This window comes from Cololabis saira, chromosome 16 (assembly GCF_033807715.1).
Source record: "Cololabis saira isolate AMF1-May2022 chromosome 16, fColSai1.1, whole genome shotgun sequence".
NCBI lineage: Eukaryota > Metazoa > Chordata > Actinopteri > Beloniformes > Belonidae > Cololabis > Cololabis saira.
This window is the reverse complement of record NC_084602.1, coordinates 42,089,871-42,112,301: the sequence shown is the minus strand read 5'-3', so window position 1 is coordinate 42,112,301 and position 22,431 is coordinate 42,089,871. Positions and strand designations below refer to the sequence as shown.

Here is a 22,431-nt window from a genome sequence, read left to right as displayed (position 1 = left end):
ATCAAGAATAAAAAATAAAAAGGTGCAATGGTGCGCACAGTATTGGGAATCTCAATTTGATTTATAAATGGCACAAAAGTTGGGAATCTCGATTTTTCTAACTAGCCAAGTGGCAAGAAAATCTGTCTCGCCACTTGAGGAATTTGGGGTCGCAAATGGCAAGTGGCGAGTGCTAAATTCAAGCCCTGCACGCTGATAGAGGGATGTACCAGAAGGACCAGTACGGTCCAAATGAATGTTCATTTCCAAAAATGATTCACCCCAAATGTGTCCATTTTTATTTAGCATTTTCCCCTCTTTTTCTCCCAATTTAGCCTTGATAATTCCCTGTGTGTGTCATGGTGTTTCCATGTACCTTGGTGAAGTTGTGCCAGAAAATCCTTCTACACTGTGTTGAGGTGTCACATATGGGATTAGTGTGTCTCGCGGCACATTGAACATTAACAGTAAAATACAATGATTTGTTTTTTTCTTCTCATCAATCTCATGATTCAAATGATACATTCCTTCTTGTTCTTGTGTGTTTATATTAGTTGGAGGACCAGGTGATGTGGTGAAGCGGTACAAGGAAGTCCTTGCCATTTTCCAGACGGGGAAGAATATGGCCAAATCCTTCGAGAAGTATGGAGTAGACAGACTTACTATTGTGAGGACTGCAGCGATTGCCGAGCTCGCAATAGCTGCTCCAGAAGAATATGATCAGGTGGAGAAGGTGGAGACGGTGGCAGACTTTGCTAAAAGATGCAACGAGGTTATAAAGGCCACTAAAGTCATTTCTGCTACAATACATAAAATGAAGGATGATAAAATTATGCCAGCCTATCATACTGTGTTATTGTATTATGTTACTAAAAAATGTTTGTTCAAAGCTCTCCTCTGTGAATTGTTGTTACGTATCTGTTATCACAGATGTGTATATATATATATATATATATATATATATATATATATATATATATATATATATATATATATATATATATATATATATGATGTATACATATAACAATCTATATTGTATATCTGTTATCTGTTTTATTTTGTTTTGAATAAAAAGTGTAAACTTCTTTATATGTGATTGCTTAATTTACTAATGGTTAACTATGGTCAAGTAATGCTTATGAGGCAGTTAAGCATTAATAATGTGTTACCTAAGGGATAAATGTGTTACACTTTACAATAAGGGTCCAGCAAGCCTTTACTAATGGTTAATTATGGTTAAGTAATGCTTATGAGGCAGTTAAGCATTAATAATGTGTTACCTAAGGGATACATGTGTTACACTTTACAATAAGGGTCCAGAATAGTATTTACTAATGGTTAATTATGGTTAAGTAATGCTTATGAGGCAGTTAAGCATTAATAATGTGTTACCTAAGGGATACATGTGTTACACTTTACAATAAGGGTCCAGCAAGCCTTTACTAATGGTTAAGTAATGGTTATGAGCCACTCCTATACATTTATTAAGGTTTATGTCAGGTTACCGTTCATAAGGTCAGGTAAGCTACCTGATAACATACACAGCACTATTAGGAAATGATTACTTAAGACTCTAAATAGTTGTTTAATAATGCCCATCCAGTAAACATGTACACCATTAGCGAATGATTAGTAGATGTATTAGGTAGCTGTTACTTAATGCATATTCACTCCAAATAAACACCATTAGTAAATGATTACTAGGGACATTATTAACGTTTTACTTATGTATTAACTAATGTATTACTTAATACTAAGTAATGCATACATAAGGATAAATAATTACATCATGTAACGTTTATTAATGCTTACTAATGTATTAATTAACTCTGAGCAGTAGGCATTAATTAACTGTTTATTAATGCATTAACTAATATGCTAATTAATGTTAAGTAATACATAATAATGGTTATTTAACTATTATTACACTGTTAATTAATGCTTAATAATGCATTAACTAACTGTTTATTAATGCATTAACTAATATGCTAATTAATGTTAAGTAATACATAATAATGGTTATCTAACTATTATTAAACTGTTAATTAATGCTTAATAATGCATTAACTAACTGTTTATTAATGCATTAACTAATATGCTAATTAATGTTAAGTAATACATAATAATGGTTATTTAACTATTATTAAACTGTTAATTAATCCTTAATAATGCATTAACTAACGTTAATTAAGGGACCCTTATTGTAAAGTGTTACCGTTACTTCTTGTCATATTCTGGTCAATGATTCCCAAAACCGCCACCAACGGGTCTGCATCAATAGGCCTCCCTAAAATACAGGATAGTGTTTTAAAAATAGAATCCCAATAATTTGATAGTTTGGGACAGCTCCAGAACATATGCCCTAGTGTTGCTGGTCCAAGCCCACACCTGTCACATGAAGGATCCACTGAGGGGAAGATTTTATGAAGTTTTTGTTTCGACCAATGTAAGCGGTATATTATTTTAAATTGCAGGAGGCCATGTCTTGCACATATTGAAGAGCTATGAGTTCGTTCTAAGGCTTTCTGCCATTGTCCTTCTGTGATCTCGCTGCCTAGGTCCTCCTGCCAGGCTGTCCTTAAATGGTCTAGTGTAGTTTCATCAGTCAAGTTAGATAAATTCTCATATGACTTGGATATCCCTCCCTTTTTAAAGGGGTCTTGCGTAAGTATCAGTTCCATTGAGGATTGGGTGGGAGCGCGTGGATATGCTGGGTTATTCTGGATAACAAAACTTCTCATCTGCAAGTATTTATGAAACTGTGATCTCGAAATATTGTATTTTTCCTGTATCTGTCCAAATGATGGAAACGTCTGCTCTATGAACATGTCCAAGAAATTGTGAATACCTTTGTCATACCATTCTTTAAACACCGTGTTGTTAAATGAAGGCGCGAATGAGTGATTTTTGGTAAGAGGACATCGAAGGGAGCAAGACTGCCAACCGTAGAATTTCCGAATCTGGGACCAAATCTTAAGTGGGAAACAACCGGGTTCGATATTGATTTAGGGTGCACAGCTTGCAGAGCTGACAGCAGCATGGCTGGAAGAGAAGAGGGGTGACAACAAGCATTTTCTATGTTTAACCATATCGGGGGTCTATTTTGTAGCCAGTACGTCATCATGTTGATATTACACGCCCAATAGAATAATTTAAAATTTGGCAACCCCATGCCCTCTACTGATTTTGGTCTCTGTAAAAAGGTCAATTTTAATCGAGGCTTCTTCTTGTCCCATATAAATTCTGTTATCATTTTATCTATTGTGTGAAAGAAACCTTTTTTAATACAAATGGGAATACACTGGAATAGAAAAAGAAACTTTGGGAGGACAGTCATTTTGATTATGTTTATTCGGCCTGCTAGTGTTATGGGAATGTGAGACCATCTCTGCAGGTCTTCTGTTGTATTGACCAGTAGTTTTTGAAAATTCTCCATGTGGAGATCTGCAAAGGTTTTAGTAACATTGACACCTAAATACTTAAACTGAGTTGAAATCTTAAAGGGCAATTTGTCAAAAAGACATTGGTTGTTTGCATTTATTGGGAATAAGATGCTCTTGCTCATATTTATTTTGCATCCTGATATCTGGCCAAATTTATTCAAAATTGAAACTATTGTGGGGACTGATTTAGCAGGGTCAGAGATGTATATTAATAAATCGTCCGCGAATAACGAGACTCTATGTTCCTCGCCTCCTCTATGTATCCCTTCATATTCCTTTGCTGAGCGCAGAGCAATCGCAAGAGGTTCTATTGCCAGTGCAAAAAGCAGTGGCGATAACGGGCATCCCTGTCTTGTGGAACGTGTTAAGCTAAAGTATTTAGATCTAATTTTATTCGTCTGAACTGCAGCCATTGGAGATTTATAAAGGAGTTTGACCCATGAAATATAATTTGAGCCATAACCGAACTTCGACAGGGCCGAGAAGAGATAATCCCACTGGACCCTGTCAAAAGCCTTCTCCGCATCCAGTGATAGCAAAATTTCGGAGGATGGGCCAGAGTTGGATGTGTATATAATATTGAATAGCCTACGTATGTTGTGGGTCATCTGTCTATTTTTAATAAAACCTGTTTGGTCTTCATGAACTATCGTTGGAAGTGTATTTTCTAGTCTAATTGCCAGTATCTTTGCCAGAATTTTGGTGTCAACATTCAATAAACTGACAGGTCTGTAAGATGCCGCTTCTAATGGGTCTTTACCCTTTTTGTGTATTAGTGATATTGTTGCTTGATAGAATGTTGTGGGAAGAAAGCCTCCTTCAAATGATTCACTGAAAACTTTCAGAAGGAGGGGTGCGACCTCATTAACGAATGCCTTATAGAATTCGGGTGTGTAGCCATCCGGGCCCGGTGCTTTCGAGCCCTGCAAGCTTCGTATTGCTAAGGTAACCTCCTGTAAAGTTATAGGCTCCTCCAGTAAATATCTATCCTTCTCACAACACAGCAAAAAAACCAGGGTTTACGGCTGTGTATACCCCCGGTATTTCAGGTGCTAGCACGGGAATTTATGTAAGGTAAACCAGCCGAAAACGAAAAATTTTCCCGGTCCGGAAACACCCGTATTGTACTGGGACCTCCTGCTGTGTTTGGAGTAGCCAGCTCAGCAGGGTGCCATGCTGGCTATTGTCACACAAAGGTGTGACATTCCAGACTTGAGGGGGGTGGGGGGGGGGTAACTTCACCGACCCAAGCCCCACCCCCCAACCACCCCCCACCCCCCCAGCCCTCACCCCCCAACCTCCCCCAAACCCCCCCCCAAGCCCCACCCCCCCAAACCCTCACCCCCAACCTCCCCCAAGCCCCACTCCCCCAACCCCCCCAACCCTCACTCCCCAGCCCCCCCAAGCCCCATCCCCCCAACCCCCCCCCCAAGCACAGCAGCCTCTACTGGTGCAAAAGAAAATTGCACCCGAGAGGATTACTGCAAGCTACCAGCAGTTTACCAGGCTACAAATACATGCACATTTCAGAAATCAAATAAGCAACCACCTCAGTACAAGTAAATGTATTTATTGCAGAAAATTAAAACACAGTATTCCAAAAAGTTCAGTGTGTGTCCACATGAAAAAAACAAAAAAGGCACTTTTAAAAGCAAATCTTCCACAAAACTAAGTCCAGTCAGTGAGCACTTCTCTCTCTTGCAGTTTTTTTTTTTTTTTACAGTTTGATCTGAATGGCCCCAGCTCCTCTACCAAACGGGTCAACTTAAGAGTTTAACAGAGCTAAAAACGAGCCATTGTCTCCCTGCACTCTGCTTGTCTTTCCTCTGCTGAAGCACCTGGCACAAATCAGAAAGCTCTTCGTCTCTTTGGGGTGGAGGTGAAACTATCCACACCGCCCGTCCATCTACGACGCCATCTTCTTCTTCTGACATCAGGTCATCAGGTCACATTTCAGCGGGAGTCTGTACACATCTAGCCCTGGAGGCCAGCAACTGCAAAATATAGAGTAGCAATTAAAATGTGTATAATTTTTACCAATATTCAATTAACACTAAATTAAAAACATCTCAGTTCCATATACTGTAACTCACTAACCCAAATATTGCTGTAACTTACCCTTGTTTTCCGTTGTCTAGTCTTCATTGCATTGTTTAATTTCTTTTTCTGGGGAGCATTTTCTGGCTGATCGAGACGATGGCTCCTTTTCAAAGACTCAAAATAAGTCTTGCAAGCAGCTAAAGCGCAAGCAAAAATACAATTAGAATTTAATTAGGTTCAATATCTATTCAAAGCAATTCTAAAAGAACAAGGATGGATGTGCCTTTCTTTTTACCTGTTATCACGTCGCTGTCTGTGTCAGGAAAAGCAATGCCGACCTGCTCCAACATGTATGTCGTAACTGCAAGGTTATGTGGAGAATTGATACTGTTGGGAAAGAGAGGAGCCATTAGTTGATTAAAAACAAACTCAAACCCCAAAGCAACCTTTTATTTATTTTTGTGTGGAGAAAATAGATCTAGATCACAGGTGACTACACTGAGCACACGTGACACGTTACTAAGAATACTAATAGAAATATTGATTTAATATAAATACCATGTCATAGCTATCTGTTTCTGGTTATTTTCATATAAAAGTACGTTTTTCAATGTTTATAATTATTCACAAGTATGCAGTGTCATAACTACATCTCTGACGTTGATAAAAAACCAAACTGTTTGAAAATCTGTTGAGAATTGAGCAAGTTAAGGTTGTTTAAGCAGTACATGCACCATTAAACACAATGTTAGAGTGAGCGAGCTCTCCTGTGGCAAGATGGCCGCCGTGTGACGACGTCGCTCTGCATTGGCAGCAGCGCGGACGAGTCATCTAGCCTTTAATAAAGTCCATAGACATATATAAAGTTTATATATGTCTATGGACCGACCCATCACTACAAAATCAGTTTGGCTTTTCAACAATTTCTTTCCTAATGCCGTTTATTCATTTATTTTTTATTTTGCTGTGGTAAATTACAGTGATTACAAACAAAAAACATATATTTACCTTTGTTTTGGATCCAGCTTCATTGCGTTGTTTTCAGAATTGTGTAAACGTCTTACAGCCTCCTGTATAGATTAATAATACAAAGTTAGTGTGATTCTAAAAGTATTTAAGCATTATTGCCTCCTGTGGACATGCAGTTAAATGTAAAAGGAATTGTACCTTATAGTCATAAGCAAACTTACTTACAGCAACACGTGTGTTCTCTGCTCTTTTAATCCGTTTTGCGGGTGTGGAATCGGAGCTGAAAGTTTCAACACGATCAGAGCTTAAGTTCTTCTCTTCCTCGTCCAGTAGTTCAAATCTGCCGTCCATGTCTTGTAGTGTGCGCTCTGATTTGGATAAAAGCCCAAGGACCGTTTATGCGACATGTTTTACAACAACGCAGCAGTATCTCCTCAAAAGCAAAAAAAGTTCTACCGGGCGGGAGCAAAACAAACTAACTAGGAAAAACTTTAAAGACCCCCGCAACTCTCAACGCTGTGAGACAGAAACCAATGACATTGCTGAATCAATTCTTAGCCACGCCCCCGCAATAACATAAAGGCCCTATCTCCATTTGCTATTCACGTGGGCCAATTGGGCATAGGTTGGGGGAGTTTGAATGGTAACTCACAGAAGTGTTGATGGCCGTTTGATGGCTCTTGTTTGATGGCTCCTTTTTTAAACAAAGGCCTTAAGCAGGTCCCCTGCTGTTCCTCTACCCGTGGCAACAAAGTGGGGTCAGTAAACTCCCGATTACAGCTCAGAAATGGCCGTATTTCACAGTAAACTTCTTTTACCAGTAAATTCCCAATAACATCCACACACACCCAGCAAACACAAACATTACCGGTTAAATGCTATGTCAGCATATTCCCATAAACTCATCTTTTCGTGCTGTGCAAATAGAGGGAACCTTCAAGTCATCAAGAAACTCCTGTATAGTCACACAATCTGATGTTGTTTCTGTTGTATATAGATTAGTATAAAATTGCTCAAATTCTTGATTTATTTCCCATTGGTCCTTTGTCAAATTCCCAGAGCGGGTGCGAATTTCGGTTATGTGCCTCAGATACTCTTATCTGGAGTGCTAGTTGTCTTCCTATCTTATCCCCGTGTTCATAGTAGTTATGTTTGGAACGTTGTATTAATTTAGTAGTTTCAGATGTGGAGAGAAGATTTAATTCAGTTTGCAGACTTGTCCTCTTCGTAAGCAGGTCAGGAGCAGGAGATTCTGCATATTGTCTATCCACCTCAATAAGCTGTCCTTATATATCTTTTCTTTGTTTTTTCTTTGTTTTGGCCAACTGAACAGAGTAGGAGATAATTTGACCCCGAACATATGCTTTTAGGGCTTCCCACACTATGCCTTTCGATACGTCTGGGGTGTCGTTTGTCTGCATATAAAAAGATATTTGGGATCTAATAAAGTCCACATGGGCTTCATTGGTTAATAACCCATTATCCATACGCCATATTTTAGGAGAATGTTTACAGGGGAAATTTAAATGTAGCTTTAGTGGGGCATGGTCGGATAAAACAATGGCCTCATAATCTATATATTTCACTGCTGTAAGTAGTCTTGAGTCTAAAAAGAAATAGTCGATCCTCGAAAAGGACTTATGCGGCTGTGAGAAAAAGGAATATTTTCGTTGGTTCTGGTTAGCATGTCTCCACACATCTATTGCATTAACTGACTTCAAGTAGTTTTGTAGCCGGTTAGCCGATTTAGATAGAGACTGCTTTTTATTCGATGATGTGTCAAGAACCGGATCCATCACAAAATTAAAATCGCCACCTAGAACTAGGTTGTGGGTGTGAATATTGGGTAAGGAAGCTAGTACTGAACCGATAAACCTTTCATCATCAAAGTTAGGTGCATAAATATTAGCTAGAATTATGGGAGTGTTATATATCTCACCAGTTACTATTATATAGTAACGGAGATTATGGAGACGCAGATTATGTCGGACGTAATAAAGGGAATATTTTTTCTAATTATGATCGCAGTTCCACGTGACTTAGAATTAAATCTAGAATGGAATACATGTCCCACCCAATTCTTATTGAGTTGTTTATGTGCGTTGTTTTTGAGATGTGTTTCTTGTAAGAAGGCTATGTCCGCTCCCAAACTCTGCAGATGTGTTAGTACGTTACCGCGCTTCACAGCCCCATTCAACCCTTTGCAATTCCAGGTGATGAGCTTGACCATAGCTTCGTCGTCATTCATGGAGGAGCTCTCTGGGTTTCTATAAATGGTCTAGCCTGGAAAGAAATGTGATGGCCGTTTAGATGGTCCTGAATCCGCATGGAGGAAAGAAAAAGACAAAGTTGAAAAGGAATAGACAAACAAACCCACACAAAACATGTACGTGTCCTAAATCCTAAGGAACATTCAACTTCTGAACTTAAAAACTTCACATCTACCCCCCCCCCCCCCCCCAACCCTTCCCGAACAAGTGGTGGGGGAAAAAAGAGCTTATCAAAAACCAAAGGCACCTTGCCTCGTAGCCCACCTCCAAGAGGGAGCTAAAACATTTAAAAACAAGAAAAACAAATAAGCAACACCCAAACATAGACTTTGTCTCCAAGCTCCTTTTTAAATATATATATATATATATATATATATATATATATATATATATATATATATATATATATATATATATATATATATATATATATATATATTTATATTCTTTTATTTTTATTTTTTTTGTTTTATTTATAAACCTCCAAACTCAAGTTTTTCACTGTATTTGTAACAGCCAAGGTTCAGAAAATTAAGTAGCTAATGTTTTCCTCTCTCAGCAACAACTGTCAAATTAGATCAAAAATCTATTATGGGTTTATATAGAGTGGGCACCAGGGGGCGCAGTCTTAATGTGAGAGATACATACTAGCAAAAAATAAAATAATAAAATAAAAAACTATTCAACCCCTTAAATTAAGTGTTTCAATTCGAATGTAAGTCATCTATAACTTTAGCAAAAAGGACATCAGATTCAGTTTATCACTACTTGCTCTTATAGATGTCAGTCCTTTTTGGCCATTTTCTGGCCAGCCTGGCCGGGTAGAATAAGCTGTACGTGATATTGGCCTCACAGAGTTTTCTCTTAACTTGATTGAAGGCAGCGCGTTGTTTTGCGACCTCCGGGCTCATGTCCGGGAAGATGTGTATCTGCTCTCCTCTGAATGACAGCCGTCCTTTAGCCTTGCCCAGGTCCAGTATCTTCTGTCTATCTGTGTAATAGTGAAGGCGGACGAGGATGGGGCGGGGTCTTTCTCCGCTGGTCGGTCGCGGGGCGAGCGTGCGGTGCGCCCGGTCGATTACCAATGGGGACCTGAATTCGTCGGCTCCGAGCACCGCAGGGAAGAAATCTGTGAGGAATCTGATCATGTCGCTCCATTCAGCTCCCTCTGCAACACCAACCACCCGCACATTTTGTCTCCTGCTCCGGTTTTCAAGATCCTGACACTTTTCCTGCATTTTCTTATAATCCTTCATGATTAGCTGTTGTGCCTCCTCCAGCGCGGTTACCCTGTTCATGGTGTCATTGAGCGTGGTTTCAATCTCCTTTTGTGTGTTAGCCGTCTCAGCCTGCGAGGAGCGGAGCTGTGTCAGCTCACCGGTCAGTTCTTCTTGTAAAGCTCGGATGTCGGCGGTTGTCTGCGCGCGGAGAGACTCGATGTCATTTTTAACTCCTTGAGACGATGCCATGATTTCAGCCTTTATCTTTGTCAGCACCGCTTCTCTGGAAGTTTGAAGTTCCTCTCGGAGCATCTTCAGTGAGAGCGCGGCCTCGGGGGCAGGTGACTTGCCTTGTGGGGCTGCTGCTGCTCTGTCGGCCATGCTGAGGCTGCCTCGTGTGAATGGAGTTATATTTTGCTGTAATTGTGTCCCTTGTTGTTTCCCTTTTCGTGCGGGCATATCACAGTTATGTTACCAAGAGGTTACAGACTGAGGTTCTGTTCCGTTTTTTCGGTTTTGGAGGTTTTAAAAGTACTTAAATAATATGTGCTAGTCGGAGCTCTCTACCTCTGCTGCTTACTCCATCGAGCGGAGACCGGAAGCCGAATAATTAATAATTTGTGTAAATTTGATGGATATGTACTTGCCCAGACAATATTGCAATACATGAGATATGGATAAATCAAACTGTAATAAAGGGTGAAGAGGGAAGCTTGATGAACCAAGCCCTAATTCTTCTGATGAGCCAAATGATCTTGAGACTTTGTTGGTTACTGTAAGTACAGGACTGTCTCAAATTAATATTGTGATAAAGTTCTTTATTTTCTGTAATGCAATTACAAAAACTAAAATGTCATACATTCTGGATTCATTACAAATCAACTGAAATATTGCAAGCCTTTTATTATTTAAATATTGCTGATTATGGTTTACATTTTAAGATTAAGATTCCCAGAATATTCTAATTTTTTTAGATAGGATATTTGAGTTTTCTTAAGCTGTAAACCATGATCAGCAATATTAAAATAATAAAAGGCTTGCAATATTTCAGTTGATTTGTAATAAATCCAGAATGGATGACATTTTTGCATTACAGAAAATAAAGGACTTTATCACAATATTCTAATTTTCTGACACAGTCCTGTATGTATTTGTTCTCTTCAGTTTTCATCCAGCAGAATTCCTAGGAACTTGAAGGATGAGACTTGACTGATCTCAATACCACCAATATAAATCTTAGATCTATGATGACAGTATGTTTTGTTTTTACTTACAAAAACTATAAAATTTGATTTGTTTACGTTACGGGGAAAATAATTTGTTTGCAAGAAACCATTCAGATAGCAGAGCTACACCAGAATTAGCTTCCTTAATAAGAGATTCAAAATCTTTGTGAGTTAAAATCAGATTAGTATCATCAGCAAACAGAATTGGGGTAAAAGATGAGGATAAGCAGCCAGGTCATTGATGTAAATAAGGAATAATAAGGAACCAAGAATAGATCCCTGCGGGACCCCAGAAAACATCTTGACTTTGGATGAGGAACAACCATTGGCATAAACATGTTGCTCAGGGTTATAAACATAACTATTCAGCCACTTTAGTGTTAAATCTTGAAATCCATATATATGTAATTGTTGAGGAATTTATCAAAGCCAGTTCAGAAGTCCGCTTGTGAGTAGTGAATTTTATTCAGTAGCCGGCGGTGAGCAGACCTACACAGACGCGTGTCTGGGTTGGTGTGCTGACCCAGAGAGATTTTATATTTTACAACAGGGTTTTTATACAAGAAGTTCAATCAACAAAAGACAGGAATAAACAAGCCAAGTGAGAGACAGAAAGTAATTTACAGTCAGGTGTGATCTTTCAGTTTGGGACAACCCCCGAGGAGTCAGGAAGTCCATATATGGCATCTCCGTGGATCAAGTCCTCGTCTCTGAAGGGGCTGGAAGTCAAAGCCACTTCCACGGTGCCGTCTCAGCAGGGACTCAGGACGCCGGAACTTGCGTGACAATGTGTCTCGAGCACTGTATGAGACTGGAGCCAGTCGTCTTCCCTGCAGGGGGTAGGAAGCTGGAACTTCACGTGACCATCTGTCTCGACATAACTTATCCAGTAATATACTGTAATCAACGGTATCAACAGCTTTAGAAAGATCTAGGAATATGCCAAAGCAAATTCATTGTTATTGATGGCCGAGTAGATTCTTTATCGGTGGAATTATTTTTCCTAAAACCATACTGATGTTCGTATAAAATATTGTGATGGTTTAAATGGTTAAACATTCTTTTGTAAACCAGTTTCTCCAAAATCTTCGAAAAACATGGCAACACCGATATTGGCCGATAATTATTAAAAAGTCTTGGGTGTCCTGATTTGTGTAAAGGAATAACTTTGGCTATTTTTAAATCATTTGGAACCTCCCCAGACTGCAGTGATAGGTTGAAGATGTGGGTAATTGGTTCACAAATAAAAGAAGATACTGGTTTGATCACAGATTAAACCATCATGACCAGCTGCTGATTCTTCAAACTGGACATTAATTCCAACACCTCTGTTTCATTTGTGTCTTCAAACTGCAGGACAGTGGGGAAGTTACCCATAATGTAATCTAATTACTATTGGGTGTTTCCAGCTCCTTGGATAGAGAAGAACTACGTTAGCGAAAAACACATTGGATTTGTTTGCAATAGTCACAGGATCATTAAGCTAATGTTCACCATCTTTAAACTGAGACGGTAGGGGAACAGTAGATTTAGTTTTGTTAAGAAGTTCATTAATAATTCATGTCTGACGATTCACTGAATTTATTGGAGAAATATTTTTTCTTGGATATCCTCAGTAGATGATTACATTTATTTTTATATTTTTTATAAATCAGACAATTAAGTGGAGTGAGATTTGTGAGGAATTTTGTATATAATTTATTTGTTTTAATAGAGGATTTATGGAGACCTGTTGTAAACCCTGGTTTCCAAAGACCTTTACCAGCTTTCTCCCTAGATTTAACCAGGGGAACGCAGCGCTGAAAGACAGAATAAAACAAGTTGTGAATGTTTGATAATGTTTGTGTATTTCTTTGTATAATTTGTATAATCTTTTTGTATTTTTATGTATAATTGCCCTGTAAAATTGTAAATAGGTTATGTTTATTTTTATTCAGAACTGTCCCTTTTTCTTTTCTTTTCTTTTCTTTTCTTTTCTTTTCTTTTCTTTTCTTTTCTTTTCTTTTTCTCTCTCTCCCTCAAACTGCTGCGCCTTAAATGTTTATTCTGTTTATTCTGTATCATAGAAATTCCACATTTGTTTTATTGTTTATTTTATTTTATCACCAAAGAGTGAAACTACCGGAGTCAAATTCCTTGTTGGACAATGTTGGAACCTGGAAACCAATAAAGATGATTCTGATTCTGATTCTGATTCTAAGCAAGTTGCACATCAGTACATTCATAAACATCGTCCCAGGAGATATTACACATCAAACTCCTAAACCTCTCTATATTCCTAGTGTTAAAAACTCAAAATGTATCACTATTATTTGTTCTCTCATGTTCACTTCTAATTGGTAACGAAAGGTGGAAAATGGTTTGTGAATATGTTGTCAATAAGAGTAGCAGAAGAACAGGGGTCCGTTTCACAAAACAGGTTTAGTGAAAACTCTGAGTCTGTTAACCCTGAAATGAGGGAAACTCTGAGTTTTCCATTTCACAAAGAGAGGTAACTTAAGCTCTCTGTCAGTTACCGTAGTAACAGACGCTCCCCCTCTACCTCTAACCCCCCCCTCTACCTCTAACCCCCCCCCCTCTACCTCTAACCCCCCCCCTCTACCTCTAACCCCCCCCCTCTACCTCTAACCCCCCCCTCTACCTCTAAATACTGGTCTCATTTCGTTAGATCAAGAAAAGGCATTTGACCGTGTTGAGCACAGCTTCCTCTGGAAAACCATGGGGAGTTTTGGGTTCAGCACTGGTTTCATTTTGCGTGCGTTTTTGCGTTTTGCGTGCGTTTTTGCGTGCGTTTTTTCGTGTGTTTTGCGTGCATTTTTGCGTGCGTTTTGCGTGCGTTTTGCGTGCGTTTTGCGTGCGTTTTGCGTGCGTTTTGCATGCGTTTTGCGTGCGTTTTGCGTGCGTTTTGCGTGCGTTTTGCGTTTGTGCGTTTGTGCGTTTTGCGTATGTTTTTGCGTGCGTTTCTTCGTACGTTTTTTCGTGCGTTTTTTCGTGCGTTTTTTCGTGCGTTTTTTCGTGCGTTTTGCGTGTGTTTTTTTCGTGCGTTTTTTCGTGCGTTTTTTCGTGCGTTTTGCGTGTGTTTTTTTCGTGCGTTTTTTCGTGCGTTTTTTCGTGCGTTTTTTCGTACGTTTTTTCGTACGTTTTTTCGTACGTTTTTTCGTACGTTTTTTCGTACGTTTTTTTGGACGTTTTTTTTGTACGTTTTTTCGTACGTTTTTTCGTACGTTTTTTCGTACGTTTTTTTCGTACGTTTTTTTGTACGTTTTTTTGTACGTTTTTTCGTACGTTTTTTCGTACATTTTTTTCGTACGTTTTTTCGTGCGTTTTTTCGTACGTTTTTTCGTACGTTTTTTCGTACGTTTTTTCGTACGTTTTTTCGTACGTTTTTTCGAACGTTTTTTCGTACGTTTTTTCGTACGTTTTTTCGTACGTTTTTTCGAACGTTTTTTCGTACGTTTTTTCGAACGTTTTTTCGTACGTTTTTTCGTACATTTTTTTCGTATGTTTTTTCGTACGATTTTTCGTACGATTTTTCGTACGTTTTTTCGTACGTTTTTCGTACGTTTTTTTCGTACGTTTTTTCGTACGTTTTTTCATACTTTTTTTCGTATGTTTTTTCGTGCGTTTTTTCGTACTTTTTTTCGTACTTTTTTTCGTACGTTTTTTCGCGCCCCCTCTACCTCTAACCCCCCCCCTCTACCTCTAACCCCCCTCCCTCTACCTCTAACCCCCCCCTCTACCTCTAACCCCCCCCTCTACCTCTAACCCCCCCCTCTACCTCTAACCCCCCCCTCTACCTCTAACCCCCCCCCTCTACCTCTAACCCCCCCCTCTACCTCAACCCCCCCCCTCTCCCTAACCCCCCCCCTCTACCTCTAACCCCCCCCCTCTACCTCTAACCCCCCCCCTCTACCTCTAACCCCCCCCTCTACCTCTAACCCCCCCCCTCTACCTCTAACCCCCCCCCTCTACCTCTAACCCCCCCCCCTCTACCTCTAACCCCCCCCCTCTACCTCTAACCCCCCCCCCTCTACCTCTAACCCCCCCCCTCTACCTCTAACCCCCCCCCCCTCTACCTCTAACCCCCCCCCCCTCTACCTCTAACCCCCCCCCTCTACCTCTAACCCCCCCCCCTACCTCTAACCCCCCCCCCTCTACCTCTAACCCCCCCCCCTCTACCTCTAACCCCCCCCCCTCTACCTCTAACCCCCCCCTCTACCTCTAACCCCCCCCTCTACCTCTAACCCCCCCCCTCTACCTCTAACCCCCCCCTCTACCTCTAACCCCCCCCTCTACCTCTAACCCCCCCCTCTACCTCTAACCCCCCCCTCTACCTCTAACCCCCCCCTCTACTCTAACCCCCCCCCTCTACCTCTAACCCCCCCTCTACCTCTAACCCCCCCCCTCTACCTCTAACCCCCCCCCTCTACCTCTAACCCCCCCCCTCTACCTCTAACCCCCCCCCCTCTACCTCTAACCCCCCCCCTCTACCTCTAACCCCCCCCTCTACCTCTAACCCCCCCCCTCTACCTCTAACCCCCCCCCCCTCTACCTCTAACCCCCCCCTCTACCTCTAACCCCCCCCCTCTACCTCTAACCCCCCCCCCTCTACCTCTAACCCCCCCCCCTCTACCTCTAACCCCCCCCCCCCTCTACCTCTAACCCCCCCCTCTACCTCTAACCCCCCCCCCCTCTACCTCTAACCCCCCCCCCCTCTACCTCTAACCCCCCCCCTCTACCTCTAACCCCCCCCCCCTCTACCTCTAACCCCCCCCTCTACCTCTAACCCCCCCCCCTCTACCTCTAACCCCCCCCCCTCTACCTCTAACCCCCCCCCCTCTACCTCTAACCCCCCCCTCTACCTCTAACCCCCCCCCTCTACCTCTAACCCCCCCCCTCTACCTCTAACCCCCCCCCCCCTCTACCTCTAACCCCCCCCCCTCTACCTCTAACCCCCCCCTCTACCTCTAACCCCCCCCCCTCTACCTCTAACCCCCCCCTCTACCTCTAACCCCCCCCCCCTCTACCTCTAACCCCCCCCCTCTACCTCTAACCCCCCCCTCTACCTCTAACCCCCCCCCCTCTACCTCTAACCCCCCCCCCCTCTACCTCTAACCCCCCCCTCTACCTCTAACCCCCCCCTCTACCTCTAACCCCCCCCCCCTCTACCTCTAACCCCCCCTCTACCTCTAACCCCCCCCCTCTACCTCTAACCCCCCCCCCTCTACCTCTAACCCCCCCCCCCCCTCTACCTCTAACCCCCCCCCCTCTACCTCTAACCCCCCCCTCTACCTCTAACCCCCCCCCCTCTACCTCTAACCCCCCCCCTCTACCTCTAACCCCCCCCCCCTCTACCTCTAACCCCCCCCTCTACCTCTAACCCCCCCCTCTACCTCTAACCCCCCCCTCTACCTCTAACCCCCCCCCTCTACCTCTAACCCCCCCCCCTCTACCTCTAACCCCCCCCTCTACCTCTAACCCCCCCCCCTCTACCTCTAACCCCCCCCTCTACCTCTAACCCCCCCCCCCCTCTACCTCTAACCCCCCCTCTACCTCTAACCCCCCCCCCTCTACCTCTAACCCCCCCCTCTACCTCTAACCCCCCCCCCCCTCTACCTCTAACCCCCCCCTCTACCTCTAACCCCCCCCCTCTACCTCTAACCCCCCCCCCCTCTACCTCTAACCCCCCCCCTCTACCTCTAACCCCCCCCCCTCTACCTCTAACCCCCCCCTCTACCTCTAACCCCCCCCTCTACCTCTAACCCCCCCCCCCTCTACCTCTAACCCCCCCCTCTACCTCTAACCCCCCCCCTCTACCTCTAACCCCCCCCTCTACCTCTAACCCCCCCCCTCTACCTCTAACCCCCCCCCCCCTCTACCTCTAACCCCCCCCTCTACCTCTAACCCCCCCCCCTCTACCTCTAACCCCCCCCCCCCTCTACCTCTAACCCCCCCCTCTACCTCTAACCCCCCCCCCCTCTACCTCTAACCCCCCCCCCCTCTACCTCTAACCCCCCCCTCTACCTCTAACCCCCCCCCCTCTACCTCTAACCCCCCCTCTACCTCTAACCCCCCCCTCTACCTCTAACCCCCCCCCCCTCTACCTCTAACCCCCCCCCCTCTACCTCTAACCCCCCCCTCTACCTCTAACCCCCCCCCCCTCTACCTCTAACCCCCCCCCCCTCTACCTCTAACCCCCCCCCCTCTACCTCTAACCCCCCCCCTCTACCTCTAACCCCCCCCTCTACCTCTAACCCCCCCCTCTACCTCTAACCCCCCCCCTCTACCTCTAACCCCCCCCCTCTACCTCTAACCCCCCCCCTCTACCTCTAACCCCCCCTCTACCTCTAACCCCCCCCCTCTACCTCTAACCCCCCCCTCTACCTCTAACCCCCCCCTCTACCTCTAACCCCCCCCTCTACCTCTAACCCCCCCCCCCTCTACCTCTAACCCCCCCCTCTACCTCTAACCCCCCCCCCCTCTACCTCTAACCCCCCCCTCTACCTCTAACCCCCCCCCCCCTACCTCTAACCCCCCCCCTCTACCTCTAACCCCCCCCCCTCTACCTCTAACCCCCCCCCCTCTAACTCTAACCCCCCCCTCTACCTCTAACCCCCCCCCTCTACTCTAACCCCCCCCTCTACCTCTAACCCCCCCTCTACCTCTAACCCCCCCCCTCTACCTCTAACCCCCCCCCTCTACCTCTAAACCCCCCCCCTCTACCTCTAACCCCCCCCTCTACCTCTAACCCCCCCCTCTACCTCTAACCCCCCCCCCTCTACCTCTAACCCCCCCCCCTCTACCTCTAACCCCCCCCCCCTCTACCTCTAACCCCCCCCCTCTACCTCTAACCCCCCCCCTCTACCTCTAAATACTGGTCTCATTTCGTTAGATCAAGAAAAGGCATTTGACCGTGTTGAGCACAGCTTCCTCTGGAAAACCATGGGGAGTTTTGGGTTCAGCACTGGTTTCATTTTGCGTGCGTTTTTGCGCTTTGCGTGCGTTTTTGCGTGCGTTTTTTCGTGTGTTTTGCGTGCATTTTTGCGTGCGTTTTGCGTGCGTTTTGCGTGCGTTTTGCGTGCGTTTTGCGTGCGTTTTGCGTGCGTTTGTGCGTTTTGCGTATGTTTTTGCGTGCGTTTTTTCGTACGTTTTTTTCGTGCGTTTTTTCGTGCGTTTTGCGTGCGTTTTTTTCGTGCGTTTTTTCGTGCGTTTTTTCGTGCGTTTTGCGTATGTTTTTGCGTGCGTTTTTTCGTACGTTTTTTCGTGCTGCGTTTTGCGTGCGTTTTGCGTGCGTTTTGCGTGCGTTTTGCGTGTGTTTTGCGTGCGTTTTGCGTATTTTTTTGCGTGCGTTTTTTCGTACGTTTTTTCGTGCGTTTTTTCGTGCGTTTTTTCGTGCGTTTTTTCGTGCGTTTTGCGTGCGTTTTTTCGTGCGTTTTTCGTGCGTTTTTTCGTGCGTTTTTTTCGTACGTTTTTTCGTACGTTTTTCGTACGTTTTTTTGTACGTTTTTTCGTACGTTTTTTACGTACGTTTTTCGTACGTTTTTCGTACGTTTTTCGTACGTTTTTTTCGTACGTTTTTTCCTACGTTTTTTTCGTACGTTTTTTCGTACGATTTTTCGTACGACTTTTCGTACGTTTTTCTGCGTTTTCGTGCGTTTTTCGTACGTTTTTCGTACGTTTTTTTCGTACGTTTTTTTCGTACGTTTTTTTCGTACGTTTTTTCGTACTTTTTTCGTACATTTTTTTCGTATGTTTTTTCGTGCGTTTTTTTCGTACGTTTTTTCGAACGTTTTTCATACGTTTTTTCGAACGTTTTTTTCGTACGTTTTTTCGCGCCCCCTCTAACCTCTAACCCCCCCCTCTACCTCTAACCCCCCCCTCTACCTCTAACCCCCCCCCCTCTACCTCTAACCCCCCCCTCTACCTCTAACCCCCCCTCTACCTCTAACCCCCCCCCTCTACCCTAACCCCCCCTCTACCTCTAACCCCCCCCTCTACCCCTCTAACCCCCCCCCTCTACCTCTAACCCCCCCCCCTCTACCTCTAACCCCCCCCCTCTACCTCTAACCCCCCCCTCTACCTCTAACCCCCCCCTCTAGCTCTAAACCCCCCCCCCCTCTACCTCTAACCCCCCCCTCTACCTCTAACCCCCCTCTACCTCTAACCCCCCCCTCTACCTCTAACCCCCCCTCTACCTCTAACCCCCCCCCTCTACCTCTAACCCCCCCCCCTCTACCTCTAACCCCCCCCCTCTACCTCTAACCCCCCCCCCTCTACCTCTAACCCCCCCCCTCTACCTCTACCCCCCCTCTACCTCTAACCCCCCCCCTCTACCCCTCTACCTCTCCCCCCCCTCTACCAGCTACCCCCCCCTCTACCTCTAACCCCCCCCCTCTACTCTAACCCCCCCCCTCTACCTCTAACCCCCCCCTCTACCCTCTACCTCTAACCCCCCCTCTACCTCTAACCCCTCCTAACCCCCCCCTCTACCTCTAACCCCCCCCCTCTACCTCTACCCCCCCCTCTACCTCTAACCCCCCCCCTCTACCTCTACCCCCCCCCCTCTACCTCTAACCCCCCCCCTCTACCTCTAACCCCCCCCCTCTACCTCTAACCCCCCCTCCTCTACCTCTAACCCCCCCCCCTCTACCTCTAACCCCCCCCCTCTACCTCTAACCCCCCCCTCTACCTCTAACCCCCCCCCCTCTACCTCTAACCCCCCCCTCTACCTCTAACCCCCCCCCCTCTACCTCTAACCCCCCCCTCTAACCCTCTAACCCCCCCCCTCTACCTCTAACCCCCCCCCCTCTACCTCTAACCCCCCCCCTCTACCTCTAACCCCCCCCTCTACCTCTAACCCCCCCCCCTCTACCTCTAACCCCCCCCCTCTACCTCTAACCCCCCCTCTACCTCTAACCCCCCCCCTCTACCTCTAACCCCCCCTCTACCTCTAACCCCCCCCCTCTACCTCTAACCCCCCCCCTCTACCTCTACCCCCCCCTCTACCTCTAACCCCCCCACTCTACCTCTAACCCCCCCCCTCTACCTCTAACCCCCCCCTCTACCTCTAACCCCCCTCTACCTCTAACCCCCCCCTCTACCTCTAACCCCCCCCCTCTACCTCTAACCCCCCCCCTCTACCTCTAACCCCCCCCCTCTACCTCTAACCCCCCCTCTACCCCCCCCTCTACCTCTAACCCCCCCCCTCTACCTCTAACCCCCCCCCTACTCTAACCACCCCCCCCTCTACCTCTAACCCCCCCCTCTACCTCTAACCCCCCCCTCTACCTCTAACCCCCCCCCTCTACCTCTAACCCCCCCCTCTACCTCTAACCCCCCCCTCTACTCTAACCCCCCGCCTCTACCTCTAACCCCCCTCCCTCTACCTCTAACCCCCCCCCTCTACCTCTAACCACCCCCCCCTCTACCTCTAACCCCCCCCCTCTACCTCTAACCCCCCCCCTCTACCTCTAACCCCCCCCCTCTACCTCTAACCCCCCCCCTCTACCTCTAACCCCCCCCTCTACCTCTAACCCCCCCCCTCTACCTCTAACCCCCCCCTCTACCTCTAACCCCCCCCCTCTACCTCTAACCCCCCCCCCTCTACCTCTAACCCCCCCCTCTACCTCTAACCCCCCCCTCTACCTCTAACCCCCCCCCTCTACCTCTAACCCCCCCCTCTACCTCTAACCCCCCCCCCCTCTACCTCTAACCCCCCCCTCTACCTCTAACCCCCCCCTCTACCTCTAACCCCCCCCTCTACCTCTACCCCCCCCCTCTACCTCTAACCCCCCCCTCTACCTCTAACCCCCCCCTCTACCTCTAACCCCCCCCCCCTCTACCTCTAACCCCCCCCTCTACCTCTAACCCCCCCCCTCTACCTCTAACCCCCCCCCCCTCTACCTCTAACCCCCCCCTCTACCTCTAACCCCCCCCTCTACCTCTAACCCCCCCCTCTACCTCTAACCCCCCCCTCTACCTCTAACCCCCCCCTCTACCTCTAACCCCCCCTCTACCTCTAACCCCCCCTCTACCTCTAACCCCCCGCCCCTCTACCTCTAACCCCCCCCTCTACCTCTAACCCCCCCCTCTACCTCTAACCCCCCCCCCTCTACCTCTAACCCCCCCCTCTACCTCTAACCCCCCCCTCTAACCTCTAACCCCCCCCTCTACCTCTAACCCCCCCCCCTCTACCTCTAACCCCCCCCTCTACCTCTAACCCCCCCCCCTCTACCTCTAACCCCCCCCTCTACCTCTAACCCCCCCCTCTACCTCTAACCCCCCCCCTCTACCTCTAACCCCCCCCTCTACCTCTAACCCCCCCCTCTACCTCTAACCCCCCCCTCTACCTCTAACCCCCCCCTCTACCTCTAACCCCCCCCCTCTACCTCTAACCCCCCCCTCTACCTCTAACCCCCCCTCTACCTCTAACCCCCCCCCTCTACCTCTAACCCCCCCCTCTACCTCTAACCCCCCCCTCTACCTCTAACCCCCCCCCTCTACCTCTAACCCCCCCCCTCTACCTCTAACCCCCCCCTCTACCTCTAACCCCCCCCTCTACCTCTAACCCCCCCTCTACCTCTAACCCCCCCCTCTACCTCTAACCCCCCCCCTCTACCTCTAACCCCCCCCCTCTACCTCTAACCCCCCCCTCTACCTCTAACCCCCCCCTCTACCTCTAACCCCCCCCTCTACCTCTAACCCCCCCCTCTACCTCTAACCCCCCCTCTACCTCTAACCCCCCCCCTCTACCTCTAACCCCCCCCTCTACCTCTAACCCCCCCCTCTACCTCTAACCCCCCCCCTCTACCTCTAACCCCCCCCCTCTACCTCTAACCCCCCCCTCTACCTCTAACCCCCCCCCTCTACCTCTAACCCCCCCCTCTACCTCTAACCCCCCCCTCTACCTCTAACCCCCCCCCTCTACCTCTAACCCCCCCCCTCTACCTCTAACCCCCCCCTCTACCTCTAACCCCCCCCTCTACCTCTAACCCCCCCCCTCTACCTCTAACCCCCCCCTCTACCTCTAACCCCCCCCTCTACCTCTAACCCCCCCCTCTACCTCTAACCCCCCCCTCTACCTCTAACCCCCCCCTCTACCTCTAACCCCCCCCTCTACCTCTAACCCCCCCCCTCTACCTCTAACCCCCCCCTCTACCTCTAACCCCCCCCTCTACCTCTAACCCCCCCCCTCTACTCTAACCCCCCCCCTCTACCTCTAACCCCCCCCTCTACCTCTAACCCCCCCCCTCTACCTCTAACCCCCCCCCCTCTACCTCTA

The 22,431-nt window shown here is 46.5% G+C and overlaps 1 protein-coding gene across 1 annotated transcript in view; it reads right to left on the bottom strand.

Annotated features, from left to right (window-relative positions):
* Positions 1 to 11,790: 11,790 nt before the first annotated feature.
* Positions 11,791 to 22,431, bottom strand: part of LOC133462223 (uncharacterized) — a 17,621-nt gene continuing 6,980 nt past the window's right edge. The window contains exon 13 of the mRNA XM_061743350.1: positions 11,791 to 11,869. Within this exon, the coding sequence (XP_061599334.1) occupies positions 11,791 to 11,869 (79 nt within the window). The remainder of the gene's footprint in view (positions 11,870 to 22,431) is intronic.